At 42.4% G+C, this 17511-nt stretch overlaps 1 protein-coding gene across 3 annotated transcripts in view; it reads left to right on the top strand.

Moving 5' to 3' along the window:
• The first annotated feature begins 1576 nt into the window (after nucleotides 1-1576).
• LOC117227230 (paired box protein Pax-6) overlaps nucleotides 1577-17511 on the top strand; it is a 128127-nt gene continuing 112192 nt past the window's right edge. The window contains exons 1-2 of one of the 3 annotated variants that reach the window (XM_076522894.1): nucleotides 1577-2484; nucleotides 15497-15620. In XM_076522894.1, coding sequence (XP_076379009.1) covers nucleotides 15608-15620 — 13 coding nt within the window. In that variant the 5' untranslated portion in view covers nucleotides 1577-2484; nucleotides 15497-15607. The remainder of the gene's footprint in view (nucleotides 2485-15496; nucleotides 15621-17511) is intronic. The other 2 variants (XM_076522896.1, XM_033482310.2) reach the window with 2 other exon arrangements.

Raw genomic sequence — 17511 nt, forward strand, 5'->3', positions numbered from 1 at the left:
CGATAATTTTAGTCAATCTGTCGAGAGCTTGGAGCGAAAGATGTACTTTACAGTAAACAAGGCACGCGAGGACTTTGCATAACTTGCTCCTTGTTTCTATTTCATGGACGACGAAAAATGTATTATACGTCACGTTTTTGGGAGTCGTTGCGTAAGTGCAGATACAATCTTCAAATCTATGGTAGATTCGCCGGTGTACGATATTTTCGATTGTTTTTGGAGACGTTTCAAATTGCAGCATTTTCCAGCAAATCTGTTTTTGTAAACGATGAATTGTGGAGATGGTTTCCAAGTTTCCAAACGAGGTGCCTGAATGTCAAGACTGAATATTATTTAGAGAATTCGTCATTTTTATTACGATAACTATACTTATTCAATTATTTTCTGCGAAAGAGTCTTTATAATTTCAACAATTTTGAAACAAAATGTGCGGAACCGATCATTTTAATCGGCTCGGTCGAGTGTTAACGCGTTAAATGCTGGAGATTTCCTCCCCTCCCCCTCCAAATAATATATCAAATAATAATAAATAATAATAATAATAATAATAATAATAATAATCAAATAATAATAATAAAAAAAAATATATCACATAATATATCAAATAATATATCAAATAATAATATCAAAGTCATTTAATTAACCTCTTACACTACAATTTCTTTCACGGCTACGTTGATAATAATAATCTGTTCGATAGAACGAGGCTAATTTTGCTTCTTCCTTTTTCTTTTTATTCGGCGTTTAAAGTCGCATCAACCACCAGATGGGTGATTAGCGATTTGCTTCATGTATGACCACGTTTACTTTCACTCTTGAATTTTGATAACAGCCAAAACAAAGTTTCTTTTCGATTCAGACGAAATAAATAACATTCATATTTGGTAGAATATATTTCAAATTTTTATAATGCAATGGCTTACTAAAACCGAAGTTAGAAAGTTGAAATTTTCCATATTCTAAAAATCCTAAAAATCCTATTCGATTTGTTTAACATATTACAACAGAAACGAATTTCAAAACCCAGTTAAAAATTATTTCCACACATACATATGCAAGTATCGATGACTCGTCGAAAATTGGAAATTTAGTGGAGACTTCCTCGAGCCACCGTGGGTAGGCAAGCTGGTGCAAGTAATGTAAAAGATGATTAAACTTTCCTAGAAAATTGATGCGAAGCAAGATTCCCAAGGGAGTCAATTATTCTCGCGACAGCTGGTTCGGAATGGAAGATAAAAATAAAGATAAAAATAAAAATAAAACTAGAAATGAAAATGAAAGTAGAATTCGAAATAATCGAAGAGAGCAAAATTAGGAGCAGACACCTTACCGCGCAAGCAGTCGGTCTCCATCTGGCGCGAAGTTATCGCACGTCCCTTTTTCTGTGTCGAGCGGGTCCGGTGTTGGGGATCTGGTGGACTCGGCGCATGCGTGGCGACAGTGCAACACGCGCCCTCCGATGAGCCTTCCGCACGGTTGAGCATTTCCACCATTCAGAATCGATGATGTCACGAAGCGGAGCCAGCATCCCCACCGACCGCGGCTCGCAAGGGTGGTGGTGGTAACGGTGCCCTCCGCCCATTGGTCCGACGTACCTCGAGGTACCAACACGAATCGCGGGGTCGCAAGCACGACCCAACGAGAGTCCGCAAGTCGGTGCGTGCCAGTCCGTGCGTGTGCTTTACCTAATAATATTTCCACGGCCAGGAGTGCCCGCTAGTGCCCGCTTTTGCCCGCTTTTCTCTCGTCTCCTCGTCTCTTCGTCTCTTCGTCGATTTTAGCCCTCTCGCTCGCCCTTAACTTCGCCTCGCTCCTCGTCGCTTCAACTCTCTCTCTCTCTCTCTCTCTCTCTCTCTCTCTCTCTCTCTTCTCGCTCTCTCTCTCTCTCTTTTTCTCTCCTACCACGGCTACTCTCGAGAGCCAAGAAAGCAGAAGAATCACGCTGCAGAGCAGCACGTGTGCTGCGCTCGTGCGGATCGTACAAGCCACCCCCGGCTTACAGTTGCTCGAAACAATCTCCCGGGCAGCGTAAAATTGTTGCGAGCAATTACCCGATCGGCGTTCCCAAAACCGCACGATTTGCCGCGACGAAACTAGTTCTGTTCGCTAGTTATTCCATCATCGGTGACGAAAGAAAGTGTGCTCGTCGGCCGCATCCCCGCGAAGCCTCGACCGACCCCGCGCGAACAATTCGTCGCGAACGATCGAGCTCGCGAAATCGGTTTCTACGGTAAATGACATTGACCTGCGTCGTTGACCTCGCTCACGACCGTCGCGCGTCGTTCGCCGGAGTTTAGTGCTTGGACACGCGAGTGACTGGTTCTCCGATCGAGTACCTTCGGCGTCTCGTCCCGTCGATTCGTGAAAACTGTGAACAAAGTACGCGGTGTGATCGGCGGTACCACGTTGTTCAGGGATTCCACCTCGTGCTGGTTCATCAGCAAAGCCGATCCCGAGGGCAGCGTCGGCCGACGGCAGCTTTTGGTACGTAGTCACGTGGCCGCCCTGGCACCTCCTGCCATCCAGGCGGCACCAACTTTTCGCGCCCTAAGTAAAACACGAACGACTTGTCGCGAAGTTTGCACGAATCTCTCGATTCGTCGGTGCTCGAGCGCGTTCGTCGTCGCTGGACGCTTTCGACGATGGGGTTGCGCCGAGACAAACTCTTCGAGAATAGCGTCTCCATCGGAGAAAAAGAAACGGAGCGACCGAATGTTGAATTATCCACGATGGATTTTGGTAACAGAAACGGGGAGGCAGTTTCAGCGGAGGTTATCGGTACGCGCCAAGTCCTCTGGTTCGTTCGAATTGTTGTACAGTAGTGTCTCCCTAACTGACGCTCAAGATTCTGCAGAAAAATGGACAATTTGGGAAGAGGAGATACGATTATTCGAGCCTTGCAGCTCGATTCAATAGTTGTCGACAATTCGTGACTATAAAAACGAACCGCAAGGCTGGAATAATCGTATCTCCTCTTCCCGAATTCTCCATTTATGTGGACAATCTGAGCGTCAATTGGAGAGACATTACTGTAAAACCTCGGCAGTTTTTTCCATCGTACAATATTCGAGCGCCTGCGAGAACGTAACGAACGCGCGTAGCATTTTCTGAAGAGCTCGCAGACTCGCCGTATTTAGAACAATTATCGAAAGAGATGCGTCGTGCCTTGTCGCGATCGGCCGGACGGTACCGAACGGTGCAAAGCCTCGGTTTAAAACCCGAAAGCAATTTTGTTTCGGGCTTTCAATTTGTAAGGCAATCGAGGGACAAAGCTCGCGACACCGTTTGCACGAGGCAAAATTGTAAAGAGGCTCGCGGCGGTGACAAGGTAGCGACAGGCTCGTTAGTAGCGGGCGCGAAAGAGGCGCGTATCCCCGGCGGATGCTGGTTAATCGGTTTTCAGAAATTAACCTCGCGACGTTAAATACGCGTCCCGGCGCGTCCCCTTGGTTCCGAAAGGAACCCCTCCGCCGGTTGTCTTCCCGCTTAATAGTCGGTATCAGCGGCGCGCGCGAATACACGGGTGTGCGAGGATGCAGATTGCACGCGCGTACCCTATAATACAGCTTAAGTGGCACAATGCGGCCCGTATACGCGCGCTATATTGGAGATGAATGTGATTGAACGATACGTTGAGTTCTGTTGTCTGCGTTTCACCGTTTCTCTCGGTACCGAGCGGCGGAGCAAGCGACGCTGTTCTCTCGGCGCGATCCCTCTCTCTCTCTCTCTCTCTCTCTCTCTCTCTGCCACCCTCTTCGCGGTCTTTCGCCGCTCCCGCGTACAGTATTATGGTGTAATTAGGCAATAGACTACACGCGACTCTCCGTGTAAAATCCGCGGAGCGAACGAGCCCCGTATCCGACGTCGCGATGAATGCTCCCAGCCCGTACAAGTGTGGACACCCCGCGGCGACATTCGACGCGCGCATTGTCAGCAAGCCTTTCCCGGCTCTCGACGAGGGTTCGTTGTTCGCCGTTTTCTAGTAGTTTTCGGTTTCGCTGAATGCAAACTGTTTTGTGCGCGTCGGCCACCGACGAACGTCGAACCGCGTCGTCGTCGCGCGTCGTCTAGCGTCGTTGCGCGCCGAACCGCTCCGCGACGCGACGCGCCGCGCCGCGCCGGCTCCGTCGAACTGGCGGATCGCTTGTTTCCTCGAGTGCTGCTGGGGACCTACCGCCTATCAGTTTTCGTTACGGGGGCCCGAAACAATGTCGTAACAGGCCCGATGACCGAATCAATCGTTTAACATCGAAACTGTTGAGTCGAAACACCGATAATGTCTCTCTAATTGACGCCCAGATTGCGCACAAGAATGGACTATTTGGGAAAAGGAGATACGATTCGTCGAGCCTTGCATTACTACCTTGACATAACTTTGATAATTCGTAACTATGAAAAAACGAGCTACAAGGCTCGAATAATCGTGTCTCCTCTTCCCAAATTGTCCATTTTTGTGGGCGATCCGAGCGTCAGTTAGAGAGACATTACTGTAGTTCGTATATCGACTTTTAAAAGTAGCTGGGCCGCATTCCCCAAGACGCGGCACGATTTTTATTACAAGCTGGATCCGAACAAACGGATGTACCCAAAAAATGCCTCCGCGGGCATCGTTATAATCTCTCGAATTCTCTAAACCAGGGGTGTCAAACTCAAAAGCTAACTTGGGCCAAATAAACAATGCTTAACTTTAGGTGGGCCGCAAAAAAAAATCAATGTTCATAGAAACTAATATTTTTATTTTGACTAGTACATTGTAATAAACATTCATAAAGTTAAATTATTGTTTACGTCCTGATACTTGACATCTCTTCTCTGATACTATCTTTCCGATTTCAGGAGAAATTTGATTGGCCGAGACTACTTTCAAAATTTCTAATTCACATTTCTATTTTATTTTTACTTTGCGTCGGATATATCGACTGGGCCGCAAAAATGTTCATCTCGGGCCGCGAGTTTCACATCCCTGCTCTAAACTTCACATTTATCGCGTGTTCACGACTACTCGAACGTTTTAAATATCAATAGAATAGAATTTGATCTCGACTCGAAGGAACGGAACAACGTTCGCGTACCAATTATTAGAAATCCCCACCACGAGTCTGACTCGTTAACACTAAACCTGCCACGGTCAAAATGACCGATTTTTTTTTATTTTACGATACTACAAACTTTGTAGACTTCTTCGTGGAAAATGATCGAATAAATTATATCATTGAAACAAGTCTCATAATTAAAACTTTACAGAATCCAAGTGAATTCTATCTTTTCACTCTTACGAGTCAATGCACGCTAATCATCATCATTACATTCGGTTGGTTTAGTGTTAAAGTACGGCAATGAATTAACCGTCTCACGGACCGCTGATATTTATTCCGTTATTCTTCACGCAAAAGTGGTAAATGAAAAATGAAGATCAATTGTTTCTACTTTGCACGTCGACAACGAAGCGGACCAAATAGGACAGTTCGACCGAATATAGAAGCGAGCGTGTTGCTAACTTTTTTCTACAGTTCTTCTTACAATTATCGCTGTAGACGAGTAAGTGTTGGTATATACCACGATACTCACACTCGCACACTCACGTGTCTACATAGGGACAATAAATGCAGGTACAAGCCCGAGCTTCTCGGGGAAACACGTATACATTAGGACTCTTTTTTACCTGGAATTTACCTAAAGGAATAGTGGAGAGGGCAGCCTAATTGCGTCTAAAGAACTTAGTATAAAAGGACTGCACGTTCCAGTTCAAGACACTTCCCAGAGAACTACAGAGGCGTTCATCAGCCTAGAAGACGATCATTCGGACAGTATCTCCGCGACTTTGCATACAGTTACTCTTCTTCGCATAAAGTACATTTTATATCCGCTTTATTATATATATTTGCTATATTACTTTGCTTTTCTTTAATATATATATATATATATATATATTATATTTAATATATATTATTTATTATCTATAATATATATTATTTTATATATATATTTGCTTTTTTAATCACTGTATCATATTTGCATTGCATTATTAGCAAATAAACAATTACAAATTCCAACATGATCGGGATCGCTGCTAGATTCTTCGAAGAACATCGACGTTGGATAATTTAACCGTTTGGGTCCCAGCGGGGTCCCGCGACTTCACATACAGTTACTCTTCTTCGCATAAAGTACATTTTATATCCGCTTTATTATATATATTTGCTATATTACTTTGCTTTTCTTTAATATATATTATATTTAATATATATTATTTATTATCTATAATATATATAATTTTATATATATATTTGCTTTTTTAATCACTGTATCATATTTGTATTGCATCATTAGCAAATAAACAATTACAAATTCCAACATGATCGGGATCGCTGCTAGATTCTTCGAAGAACATCGACGTTGGATAATTGAACCGTTTGAGTCCCAGCGGGGGTATTGAAAAAACATTGTCGAAGAATCCCAAGCAGCGCAACCGCGCTTTCTTTAAACGCGCTTTCTTTACTCTTCTTCGCATAAAGTACATTTTGCGTCACACATACACGTATTATACATTTCATATCCGCTAGCTGCTTTTCAATCACTGTATTATATTCGTATTGTATTATTAGCAAATAAACAATTACAAATTCCACCAGTAAGTAGTGGGACTAACCGGTTCGCAAACCGGAAATAGTAGTCGCCGGAACTCGGGACCGGGTATCTTCTTTACCGTTACAACCGCGCGATCAATTCGCGATGTTGCACCGATCCCAGAATAATTCGGCAAACGTCAATTACCGATCGGAGAAGAAGAATAAAAGAAAATGAACAGCTCGCGAAATTCCAAGTCCACGGAGCACAGAGGAGAACTATTCGGAAGAGCAGGTTCCACGGTACAAAGGTTCCGCTGTAATTAAACATCGTCGAGGTAAATAATTTTTTTTTTTATAGGCAGAGAAATATTGCACGTAGGTGCGACTAGATGCCACCGATGACGGCACGAAGGCGGAAGCAGCGATTTTCCTCTCGTAACGCGGAATTTCATTAACGTGAATCCTTGTGCACGGCTGAGGAGAGGCTTCCGCAAGATCTATAATCGTTTAACAGCCAGTTAACTGTTCGCGTTATGAACGAGTCGTTGAGCACCCGTGAATCGTATAAATGTTACACACGCGCGCGCGAATTAACGTTGGCCAATAAAATGTCTCTCGTCCCGCTGGCTAGTGCAAAAATATTGCTACAGCGAACAATTCGTACGTGATCCTTGATACAAAACAAAAAACAAAACGGAGACGATTCCGAAGCTGTCTATCGTGTCGCGTTTTTCACATGTTCCCAAGTAAATCTGCGAGATTCGTTCGGCAGATACAGGATCGAGCCGGGGTTACTTTTCCCATCGAATCGAATAAATGCTGCGTTTATACTCTCGTCCGATGAAATTATTAATTAATGCTCGCGAAATAGAACGGCGGCGGAGAAGTCACTGCGTAAGGCAGCAGCAGGGGGGGTCGAGGGGAAACGAGGAGCGGGCGAGCAGTTAATTCCTGCGGGCTTCGACCGTGTACTATGGGGTTGGATTTAGAGTGCGACGGTAATAGTGGTGGTGGTGTGGCGGTGGTGGTGGTGGCGGCGGTGCCATTAACAGTGTTTCGCCGGAAATGTAAAGCATAATGCGCCGGGAGCTGGTGGATATGGAACCTATTACCATCCGCGTGTATAATACCAAGCTCTGCCGGTGTTTCGCGTTGTTACCACGCGCCGCAAAGAACTTGAAGGGCTGTAGAACGCGGCTCGAATAATTGTCCCGCGAAACTTGCGCGGAAGACTTTACAAGCCCGTTCATCGGTCACACTTTGTTCGCTGAATTACGAGGAAGCCGGATCGGTGGCAGGGACGGACGAGTTCAGCTGTCTTTATCATATTTAACCCTTTCGCCGTGCGAGCGCGAAGAATCTCGTCACTCTGATCGGCGAACTTCGGTAGATTTTTTAACGCCGAACCTGCCGCCGTGCCGGTCGAAATGGCCGATTTCACGTTTTTCCATTTTCTCAGAAACAAATTCGTTCGTTCAGATTTCCATCGTAACGACAACCGCGAACCGTCTGGATCAGGGGTGTCAAACTCAAAAGCTAACTTGGGCCAAATAAACAATGCTCAACTTTAGGTGGGCCGCAAACAAAAATGAATGTTCATAGAAACAAATATTTTTATTCTGACTAGTACATTGTAATAAACATGTATAAAGTTAAATTATTGTTTACGTCCTGATACTTGACATCAAATATGATCATCTCGGGCCGCGAGTTTGACACCCCTGGTCTAGATAAATTAGATCTTGTTATTTTTACAAAGCAGCACGCGTTGGTAAATGTTTGAGCTTGGTAGGTTCGCCGTTAAAATTATTGCAGAATTTTCTATCACCCCCTCCCCCCTCTCGCCATTAATGTTTCGTCCGTACGTGGCACGAGCAGGAATTACATTATTTGATTTATGATTATTTATGAAAGATTTGATCTACCAGGGTCTTTATACGATTTATAATACGAATATAAAGAATAATAATATAATATAATCGTATCGAAATAGAATGATTAGAAATGCAAACTTTTGCACCGATAACATTAATTTTTTCTGTGGCTCACGAATCTCCCGACGCAATTTACACCGCGCACGCTCGAACTAAATTGTTAGTCTGTATTCTTTTCTGTAATCTAAAGGGTAATTAGCTCGTTTAACACGTTGAATGCCACGCCGGTTTTACAGAAATTTTCCGTGGCGCCGCGATGAATTTTCTTTTATGCGATACATATAATGTTGAAATATTATCTGCGATAGATAAGTCACAGTGTATAACCATGTTTGACATGTTAATTGCGGCAGGGGTCACTGTTCGAATCGACGATGGTAATGATACAAAATTTTAGATATTGACATTTCTTTGAAATTATATATATTTCTATCAATTTGGGCGCGCCGGTCACCGGTGGCCCCCATGGCGTCACCGCCAAGTTAACACTATGCCGTCCGATGGCACCACGCTGGTGCCATGCAAAAACTATCCGTTGTATGCCGGTGGTACCACTTTGGTGCCATTTTAAAAAACTGAAATAACGTTTGAACTATATTTCTTGGGTGTTAAAAGGCGGCGAACTAACTATAGCATCGTGCTTATTTAACTAAGAATTAAGTACGAAAATTCTTGGACGACTTATCTTAATTTTAGGAATTTATATTACCGCCATCTTCGAAATTTTTGTTAAAATCTAAAATTTCCAAGCTATTATGCCGGCGTCAAACAAAAGAATCGTATCTAAGATCTGCGGACGGCATAGTATTTAAGCACCGGTCACGGGTGACCCCCGTGGCATTCAACGTGTTAATAAATAATAATAATATTATTATTATTATTATTTATACTACTACTACTAATAATAATAATAATAATAATAATAATAATAATATAAAGCAAGCGAAATTAATATAATCCGAATGGCATTCGTACGCAGTGAAATAGATGCCGTCTAGTGATCGGCGCGAGAACCGGATCTCGGGTCAGATATTTGCGCTAATAGTTGCCCCGACGCAATGCAAATTAACAAAGACGAAGAGCCGGAGTCGGAGTTTACTAAATCGACAGCTTGGCGTCTTGTAAACACAAGCCAGCGAGATCTTGTTTGCGCTCAGTCGCGCATAATCCGAGGTAATCCCCTTGCACAATATGCGAGTGCGATGTACTTTTCTCCCTTCCCGCGACACTTCTTCTTTTTACTGTCGCCCCCACGGCTCCTCCGTCCTCTTTGCTCGCAATCCCCTGTCACGCGTATATCTCGTAATTTTTCCTCCCTTCAAAACCAACAAAAAAAAAGAGTACAAAACGTAACATCGTATCCGACCATGTTCCCGCCTTTAAAACATAATTACGAGCAAAAAAGTGAGATTCAACGATGCGCGAGCTCGTCGATGGTAATTACTATTTTAATATACAGGGTGGTCCCGGATTAAATCGCTGAACTTTAGGTTATCAATTTAGAACTCTGAAACGAACGAATTGGTCTTTCGAAAGTATGCTTTCGCAAATGCTTTCTTCGAGAGGCATTTACTTCGACAGTTGTCGAGAGTTAGAAACGGATAACTGCAATGTTCGTGTTTCCGAGTCACTATCGTGTTGCTGTTTGCACCGTGACGAAGCAACTATCGTTCGTTCCGGGTAATTGTTGACGACATTGAAACATTCGGATTGAGAATAGTGCAAGCGTCTAACGAAATAATAGGTCTACAGTATCGGCCAGCCGCTTCATCTGTTATTCATAGGTGTAACGTTTATGTGTAACATATGAAATAATTACAGTTATTTTTATAATTAAATTATTTTTACGATAAACACGACAATCTTCTTTTGTAATTTATGCGATAAACCTTGTGTAAATTATTTCGACGGCGAGTATACTTACAGAGGAAAAGTTTGTTTCTTTCAAAGTCCTAAATTTCTATCCTGAAGTTTGCCGATGTAATATTAAAATTATTATTATTATTATTAATATTAAATAATATTAAATTAGGCCACTTTCAAAATTAACAACCAGATTCGTTATAAAATTTGAAGGAGCCCAAGTCCATTCAACATAATTTAAGATGCTTTAAATTGAAAAAAAAAACAATATATACTCAATTTATTTTATATATCTTCACAGGACTTCAAAAACATAATTTATGCGATTCAAAACATTTTTTAACTACATAAATTACAAAACAATTTACTGCTCATCTACGTTTTGTTTTGGAAAACTTTTAAAGGTACAATATGTTTTTCCTGAATTCCGTTTAATCTTTCGCACTTTTCGGATGCATGTTTCATCAATCTTTTCTCCATTGTTATCTGAATCTTCATCCCCTGACGACGAATATTGTTCTATGATTCTCTTCCTTTTTCGATTTTCCTTGAAATCATTAGTTACTAATTCTTCTTCACTATCTAAAGTAAAAAAAGTATCGCTCTTGTCGTTTTGTTCTTCCCCATGGGTGAAATAATTTCTAAAATTTAATATATTAAATTTTAAGTTTTATATTTAACTGCAGGTATGTATGTTGCGTAAATTTTGTTTAACTGCATTAATTAAACATGCTGATTATATATTGTCCAAAAACTGAGGTTAACTTGTTAAATACGAATTAATTAAAATTACCTTCATCATTGCCTTCGGACATTATCAATAATAAATATCTCGATTTAAGTATAAATGGCCGCTTTCAAAATAAACGGCTCAATCATTGAACTAACTCTGAAAACTTGTGTGTTCAATATTATCGTATTTACTCGGAATATAAGTAACCTCGAACGCTTTATTGACACATAACTTAAGTTGTACATGTAACCACGGGCGACCGGAAATAATTGACAAATGAGCCGTTTATTTTGAAAGTGGCATAAGTCACTTTATTTTTAAATCGATACATTTAACACGTTCCGTGCCGAGCTTTTTTTACTCGAATCTTCACACTTTGATATTTGACTAAAACTTGATGTATTACGTGCAATTATTAATTCTCGTACACATAACAACGTAACAAAAACTTATCAACGCCCATTCTTGCGGTGGAAATTGATTCTTCGGTTCTAAATTTCTTGTAAACAATTTGTTCGGTTCACTAAGTAAACATGCAAGCGTGTACCATCGATGGTACACGTGGCACGGAACGTGTTAAGGGTTTGCGTTTTAACACGTTTCAAAATATGGATGCTAACTTTCGAGAAGATTTACTTGTATTTGTTATCTCAGGACACTGATATTTTTCTCAGGATAAATAATTTCGTATAAACATGAAAAAAATCACCACTTTTCATTACGGTAAAGTGACTTATGCCACTTTCAAAATAAACGGCTCAATTGCTAATCGAAAAGTGTGAATATCATGTATTTATCTCGGTTTCAATTTTAATCCTCTGTAAGCCGAATTGTTTATACGTTTTCGAAATAAATGTATAGAACTACCGAATATCAATCTCTGGACCTAAACTAAACCAACGATATGTCAAACAAATTTCTAATTTCCAACGAAAGCGAATTTATTTTGATTTATCGAGATCCGAAAATATCTGCCGAAACTTCTAACACGCTACAATTTCGGGAACAAGGTTAACTGACACGGAAAATCCGTGTGTCTGTGTAAAGAATGATGGTAAACGATACTCTTGGTCACAGGCTAAATAAAGAGACGTCGAGAAAAGGAAAGCAACGCGTTAGGAGAGAGAGAGAGAAGGAAAGTTGTTCATTGAATAACCCCGAAAAGAAAACACACGCCGGTAATGAACCAATTAAGGGTAATAAATCCTGAAATCGTTATTTTTTTTTTCCGCGCAGACGACAAAGGGAACCGTCTCGATGGGACCGGCGAATGAGACTCGTGGAACGCGAAACGAAACGCGACTGCAGATCTCAACACAATAGTTTATTCAGGACGATTGTACGGGCTACAAGGTGAATCAATGATTTGACACCGTACGATGTGCGAAGGGCGGGATGCTTTTACATAAGATAAATAGGAAATCGATCTCAACGACATTTAGATCACGGGACCGATCTAAGTGGCCTAAGTCCATATTTGAGTCGTTTATTTCGAAAGTGACTGAAGTCACTTTACCGTAATGAAAAGTGGTGATTTTTTTCATGTTTATACGAAATTATTTATACCGACAAAAATATCAGTATCCTGAGATAACAAATACAAGTAAATCTTCTCGAAAGTTAGCATCCATATTTTGAAACGTGTTAAAACGCAAACTCTTAAATATGTCGACTTAAAAACAAAGTGACTCACGCCACTTTCAAAATAAACGGCTCAATTGCAACTTCCACGCGTTGCTCACTTCGCGGCCAGATCCTTTTCAAGAACAGTATTATTATTATTATTATTATTATTATTATTATTATTATTATTATTATTATTATTATTATTATTATTCCCATTTGCACAATTATTGTATAATGCACGTTTAACCCTTAACGGCCCAATGCCGCCATACACGCGGCAGAGATCAATAAAACCGTAAAATCTGGCAGGAAACATTGGAGGAATAGGCACGATTGTTCCGATGAAAATATATCAACGAATTTTTATTTTTTAAAAAAATGAACATCTCTATATTCGATACAAAAATGTTCAGTAAAAAATTTCTCTTCGTCTGAAAAACAGTCTGGACACTTGGCAGTGTGTAAGCTGGAAATAAATAGTTTTGGTCCCCTAAGGGTTAATTTGTCCGGGTTGTTCCACTAAATCTCGCGGACTGTACGCATTTATGACAAAAATGAGTATGTCGGTTACAAAGCTGTAAGGAAATCGGGAGAAGTTGAACGCATCGTTACGCTATCTTCGACTTATAAAAAAAACAGTTGAAAGTGGAAATACATTTTCATTTAACTTCTGCTTCTCGGAATTGCCTTACATAATGTTTATTTTTCTTAACCGTTTGCGTACCACGAGCCACTTTTGCGCTCTTCAGATTTTGTGTCGAGAAAAGCCAGGCCATTTGGCCGAAACGGACGACTTACGGCCCACCCGAAATTTGTCGAAACGTGCTCCGTCTTTCAGATGGATGTATACGTCGCGCGTCGCATCGCTGTCAGTAATCCAATTTGCATTTTGTTGTTACCTATTCTAAATTAATAGTACATATATTTTCATTCGTAACGTTTTATTTTATGTTTTACGGCTCTTTTAGACACATAATCGAAGCAGCGCTATTGCGCTCTTCGGCGCTTTTCGACACATAATCGAAGGAGCGCTATTGCGCTCTTCGGCTCTTTTCGACACATAATCGAAGGAGCGCTATTGCGCTCTTCGGCTCTTTTCGACACATAATCGAAGGAGCGCTATTGCGCTCTTCGGCTTTTTTCGACACATAATCGAAGGAGCGCTATTGCACTCTTCGGCTTTTTTCGACACATAATCGAAGGAGCGCTATTGCGCTCTTCGGCGCTTTTCGATCCTGTTTCTTCAGAACCATCTGATACGCAAACGGTTAAATAGCCTCGGTCTACGTATCACGGAAGAAGAAGAAAAAGAATCGATCGACGCGATAACTGCGCGATAGCTGCGTGCAATTGTTACCGTTTCCAAATGAACCGAAAGCCGAATAGCGTCGAACAGTCTTCGATCTCTGTCGCTGAAATAAGTCGTCGCTGACAGGCGACTGCTTCGCGATAGTCTCGACGCTAACGAGCGAAATTGATTTGCGACTCCTAGGTCTGGGAACAGATCTTCGCCAAACTATAGATCGGGCTCTCGTGGAATCAGGTTCGATACGCTCGCGTGTGTGCACTAATTATTACACCGTCGAGGTTGTATCCCGACCCCTTATCATCGCTCTCAAACGATACACGTTTCTCTTTCTCACTTGTATTGCGGCACGGCGACAGGTTTAGTGGGCGGTGCACGTGTGTAAGTGAGCGTAGCGAGAATCATCTACAATCTACAAGGAGAGGAAGGAGGGCTAGAGAAGAGAAGAGAGAGAGAGGGGGGAGAGAGAGAGGAAGAGAGAGAGAGGGAGAGAGAGACAGATAGAGGCAGAGAGAGAGAGAGAGAGGAAATGGGGGAGAGAGAGAGAGAGGAGGAAAATGGGGGAGAGGGAGAGCACGAGGCCGGGTAATTACGACACTCGAGGCGGCGAACGTCGCGGTGCGCGCCGTTCAAAACGAGACCTCGTGTATCTAAGCTTTTAAAAGGGATTTCGCGTCCGCAGAGAAACGCCATTATGCCGTTAAGCTCTCTCGTAGGAGAAGCGATGCCGATTCTTTTGCTCAACAAGTCGTGCCCTTTCCGCACCGCAGCTCGTTACGATGGAGCCAATTAGAACGGAGAGACACCTTTTCAATGTTAGAGGGGAATATCGTGCCGCGCGCGCGGTAATTACGATCTTTCTTGTCATTGAGCTCGGTGAAAGCGTATTAATTAGGCGTGACTGTCGATACCGTCCGAATGCGAGCCGATATCGGAGAAAATAAAGCGCGAGGAGGCGGCCTCGCAGCGCACGAGCTTCTCGCGTTAACGCAGCTCGCGCTCGGTGTCGCGACATCGCTCGTCGAACATGCTCGTTTCGTTCCCGAGAATATACGTATTTTCTTGGCGACACGCGCGACACGTTTGTAGACCTTAATCTCGTGGGCTTTTTAATCGGCCGAAGACACACGCTCGAATCGCACCCGCGCGCCGGTTCACGCGAACGATTTCAATTTACACAGGTGGCTCTCCTCGTGTGGACAGAATTTTACAATGTACGCCGAAACTAATCTCGTTCGCAGTATCAAAAAGTCGATTCGCCGATACAGTGTCGTTTTTGGATATTATTCATTGACCCGGCGCAGGAACGCTGTTCGGCTTGGGTTTTATTGTTCGCGAGCGCGTGTCAAGGTTCGTCAGGCCTCGTCGTCGCGCGATACAGGCCGAACGCAATTTTCGGTGTGAATAAATAATACTTTCAGATATTTGCTGTCGATCGATGACGAAAACTTTGTATTTGTTTTAGTGACCGGAAGTGCCTAAAAGCCCGAAGATTCTGCCTTCGCAGCAGCTTGGCGCTGCGGTCGCTCCATGGCCGGGCGCCACCGGCCTCCTAGCCTCTGTCACCGCTGACGATATGGCACACAAAGGTAAATTCATGTTCTTTTCATTGTTTGTTCCACCGTCGAAATTGTGCCTTGTAATACCGCTGAGAACGACGACACGATTTTCCAACTAAGTAGAAAATATCGGGCAGAAAATATCAACCGGGAACAAAAAGGGCGCCTATTGCACATTTTTGTCAAAGTCGAGTTCACGGTTTTCACCCTTCGGAGAGCGTTTCAGTTGGCACAGGTTGCAGATGTCGCGTAAAAAGACCAGGCAATGTTAAAAATAAGAATTAAGCGTCTGGAAATAACGGAGTTAGGCTCTCCGTAGCACCGTGTTGTAGCGGGGCTTTTAAACTATATTATTATATATATATATTATTATATTATTATATTATTATATTATATATATTATATTATATTATATATTAATATATATATATATATATATATATATATATATATATATATATTATTATATAAACTATATTACATAAACTATATGATTTTTTATAAATATTTTGTACAAATACCGAACTGGACCGCATCGTTACATTCAGCTGTCACATTTTTCGTTGGAGTAGAAGTTCGAGGCACAGGAGAATGTCATCGCACCGTCTCGAAATGAGCTCAAAACGAGTCTAAATGTGCTTTAGACTCGAAACGCCAGAATTACGTGACTCGTAAAAATTGCATACTCGAGATCCTTCAATTTTTTATTATTGCAACCGTAAAAAACACTTTTGTAAGAAGTTACCGGATGTATATCTATCCACATATTTGCTAATAAATACGATCTTGGTAATTTTAAAAATAAATGCAAACTAGTTGCCTTTGGTACTCGATAATTCTAGGCGTTGATCTTGGTTGGTGTATAATTACGATAATTTCTCTGTAACTCGCGCTCAGATCGCGCACAAAAATTGGGCAATTTGGAAACAGAAGATACGATTTTTATAGTCACCGATCGTCAACAACTATAAAAACGAGACGCGAGGCTCGAATAATCGTATCTCCTCTTCCCAAATTGTCTATTTCTCTGGAGACAATCTGAGCGTCAATTAGAGAGACATTACTGTACTTGGAAAGTTCTCGTTGCAATTAGCATACCGAGTGACAGCGCGACTGTATTTTTCGTCTGTTTTTTTTCGCCTTTAATATAAATCAGATCTTATAGGAGTTTTGCTCATCGCGTATTTCTTTCTCTTACGATACGTTCATTTTCGAGCTGCGTCGGAAGCCGCGAAAAATATCAGTCGTTCAGAATTTCATCGAAGACGAGCGATTCCGTACTCGTGAAACGCGCACGCGACGACATCGTTTCGTTGAAAGTTGCTAATTTTTCGCGAGTCTATCGAACGAAAGAAAAGCAAATCCGGAGCATCGTCTCGGACCGGGTCGAAAAGATGAAACGAAACGAAACGAAACGAAACGAAACGATGTCGGGGCCACGCTTGCTCACTCCGGGAATACCGGTGAAGCCGAATCGAAACGTCCGAGAATCAAGAGGGAGACGTTCGGTTGATGGCTAAGGCGTTTAACCCCATTAGTCCTGAATGGAAGTTCGGTCGTCTCTCTTTCTCTCGGACTTTGAAAGTTTCCGTCGCCGTTCCGTACGGTGTGTCGTTCGCTCTCGCGCTTGCTCGAGCTCTCTTAACACGAGGGTACAAAGAGGATGAACAGACGACGTCTCAAGGCTTTCTAAAGCCGGCAGGCTCTTGCCTGAAACTGGCTGCTCACTTCACGTATTGATTTCCATTCTCTTACGCCTTCCAACACTCGCCCCTTTCCGCGGCTTCTGTCGGCCCTTGCGCGAAATCATCCCCTTGCCACCCCCTCGGCCCGATAATCGTGGACGATCGCGCGAACTCTGTCCCCCGCTTCCGAGGAAACTTCGAACTTTTCGGAGAGGCTCGTTCGATTACTTTTTAAA

The sequence above is a fragment of the Megalopta genalis genome, chromosome 6 (genome assembly GCF_051020955.1).
Source record: "Megalopta genalis isolate 19385.01 chromosome 6, iyMegGena1_principal, whole genome shotgun sequence".
NCBI classification, from domain to species: domain Eukaryota; kingdom Metazoa; phylum Arthropoda; class Insecta; order Hymenoptera; family Halictidae; genus Megalopta; species Megalopta genalis.